This window comes from Abrus precatorius, unplaced genomic scaffold, assembly GCF_003935025.1.
Source record: "Abrus precatorius isolate BTA unplaced genomic scaffold, Abrus_2018 Scaffold2, whole genome shotgun sequence".
In the NCBI taxonomy this organism is placed as follows: Eukaryota; Viridiplantae; Streptophyta; class Magnoliopsida; order Fabales; family Fabaceae; genus Abrus; species Abrus precatorius.
Window position 1 is genome coordinate 12,700,439 of NW_020874362.1, and position 2,551 is coordinate 12,702,989.

At 30.6% G+C, this 2,551-nt stretch overlaps 1 protein-coding gene across 4 annotated transcripts; it reads left to right on the forward strand.

The window, feature by feature from the left end:
• Window positions 1-371: 371 nt before the first annotated feature.
• LOC113860051 lies at window positions 372-2,174 on the forward strand. 4 transcript variants are annotated; one of them, XM_027492679.1, is made up of 3 exons: window positions 372-935; window positions 1,223-1,589; window positions 1,758-2,174. In XM_027492679.1, the coding sequence occupies exons 1-2, from the start codon at window positions 441-443 to the stop codon at window positions 1,544-1,546; spliced, it is 819 nt and encodes a 272-aa protein (XP_027348480.1). In that variant the 5' UTR covers window positions 372-440; the 3' UTR covers window positions 1,547-1,589; window positions 1,758-2,174. The 4 variants fall into 4 exon arrangements, with proteins under 4 accessions (XP_027348480.1, XP_027348478.1, XP_027348479.1 ...); XM_027492677.1 differs by having other exon boundaries at window positions 1,695-1,987; XM_027492678.1 differs by having other exon boundaries at window positions 1,724-1,987.
• The last annotated feature ends 377 nt before the right edge of the window (window positions 2,175-2,551 follow it).

Genomic DNA, 2,551 nt, shown 5'->3' on the forward strand with positions numbered 1-2,551 from the left:
AATTGAGAGAAAAATCTAATATGGTATGATGATAAACGTATGAAAAGAAAAGAGAGAGAAAATCAAGGTGAAATTTCAAATAAAAATAATATTTTAATCAATATATTTTCCATAAATAATAATTAAAAAAACTCCCAAATAAATAGCCTTTGCTTCTACTACTCCCATTAATAAAGGACCCCAATTTTGACCAAAAAAGAAAAAGAGGAGTAAGAAATGGACCCGTAGTATATAATTAGGAAATAGATCATAAAAGGCTGGATCCACCGAGACACTTCACTTTTATTTTGGGCCTCAAAAACCGTGTGAAAGCTCTCTATATATTCACAACCATTCGTTAGCTATCCACAATAATATATATATAATTGTTGAGGACCTCATGTTCATGTGTATAATTTTTCACCCAAAGTCAAACTCAACAGCAAATTCTGACTCCAACTATGCAAACCAATCTACACCCGATTCCTGCACCTATTCTCAAAACTCCAATAAAAATTGCTAGCACTTCAAATGAAAGCTACAAAACCAATCAACAATCCTCATCAGGCAAAGTCAAACGCCTTGTTCTCACCCAAGAAGGTAGAACCAAACTCAACATTTACCCAGATAAGGAATTCTATGCATATCCACGGTTAGTGACCCATGTAGATGATGGCTTCATTTCTACGCTGACCAATCTTTATAGAGAAAGGTTGAGACCTGACACACAGATTCTTGATATAATGAGCTCTTGGGTTAGCCATCTACCAAGTGATGTCATGTACAAACGAGTTGTTGGGCATGGATTGAATGCACAAGAGCTTGCAAAGAATCCACGGTTGAATTACTTTGTTGTGAAGGATCTCAACCAGGATCAACAGTTTGAATTCGAGAGCTGCAGTTTTGATGCAGTGTTATGCACAGTTAGTGTGCAGTATCTCCAACAACCAGAAAAGGTTGGCTATACCATGACCTTTAATTTTTTCCAATGTTTTTAAAAATATTTTTTCTTTTTAAAAGTAAAAGATAAATTCGTTTATTAATGTATTTTTTTTTTCAAAACAGTTTCTTAAAATATAATTTTAAAAATTGTAGTGTATGTTAATAATTTTTTATATATTTTACTTATTTTCTGTTAAAAAGAATTCAGTTTTGACTTTACTCTTTTAGTGAGATAATAGTGTATTGGATTGTTGAGTTGATTAATATTACTAAAACATCACTAATACAAAGAGATTTACAGGTATTTGCAGAGGTATTCCGGCTGCTAAAACCAGGAGGGGTGTTCATTGTGAGTTTTAGCAACAGAATGTTTTATGAGAAAGCCATAAGTGCATGGAGGGAAGGGAGTGCTTATAGTAGGGTACAACTTGTGGTTCAGTACTTCCAATCCGTTGAGGGTTTCACAGAGCCAGAGGTAGTTCGAAAGCTACCAAATAGTAATGAAGCTCAAGAGAACATGTCACCAATGGGTTTTATCATGAGGCTCCTTGGATTGCTATCAGGGTCTGATCCATTTTATGCAGTTATTGCTTACAGGAATTTTAAACCCATACATGATGACTGAATTGGAGCTTGTTGTGAAAGAGAAATTGGCCTAATATACGCAGGTAAAAAAAATGTGCTATGCTGTTTTCTCGCTTATGAAATTGAAATTATGTTCATACTTTTTATAGATTTCCTTTCGTTAATTTTTTAAAGTAAATTGGTTATTGGAATTGACATTTTGCTGATATTCTGCAAGCAAATAACATCACGGTTTCAAATTCAATGTTAAGGATTGAAGAGTGTGATGTTAGCACCAAGAATGAAGGCCTTGATGCTCGCGCTAACCTTGAAAAACACAAGAAACAGTAAAAATCAGAAGGGTTACTGAAGAGACAATGCCGAGACTCAAAAATGCATTTCAGTTCAACTAAGAGGGTTTGAGCAAATTATCAGTAATTACCTCAAAGATCGAATCACAATCATCCTATAAATATACAAAATTAGTCATTTAAAGAACAGTGCTTTAGCCTCTCAAGTGATAGATTTGTCTTTGATGATAATTATAATTAGATTGGCAAAAATAGGAAGAGAAAAATAATACAATATCAAAATTTTATTATTTATCATACAAAATATACCAATATTATACTTATAATAGTAATGTAATGATTGTTAATTTATATTAAATAATTGTCTTATTATGTTCCTAGATATCAAATAGTTATAAAAAAAAATAAATCATTGTCCTTAACTAAAAAATTATAGTCTTAAAATAGTGACTTAACATTTGATTTGTAACTTATGCAATATTTTTTAATTATTATTTTTAATATTTTTCTTTAATTAAAAAATTTTACTTCAATCTTTTAACATCTTTGACTTGGTAAAAAAATCGATAATTTGATCTTAAGTCTTCATATATATTGCTCTATTTCATTTTTGATAATGTATTTTCTAATAAATGATATTATATTTATAAACTTATTTTATTCATGAAACACTAAGTTCTTGATAAGCTTTAACTTCATATTAATGTGAATTTTGGTACTATCTTTTTTTAATAAAATTCCTTCAACAATCCTCT

Coding starts and splice junctions, on each gene's coding strand:
- LOC113860051 (XM_027492679.1), top strand. CDS start 441: ATGCAAACCAATCTACACCCGATTCCTGCACCTATTCTCAAAACTCCA. Junction 936..1,222: donor ATCTCCAACAACCAGAAAAG/GTTGGCTATACC, acceptor AGAGATTTACAG/GTATTTGCAGAGGTATTCCG.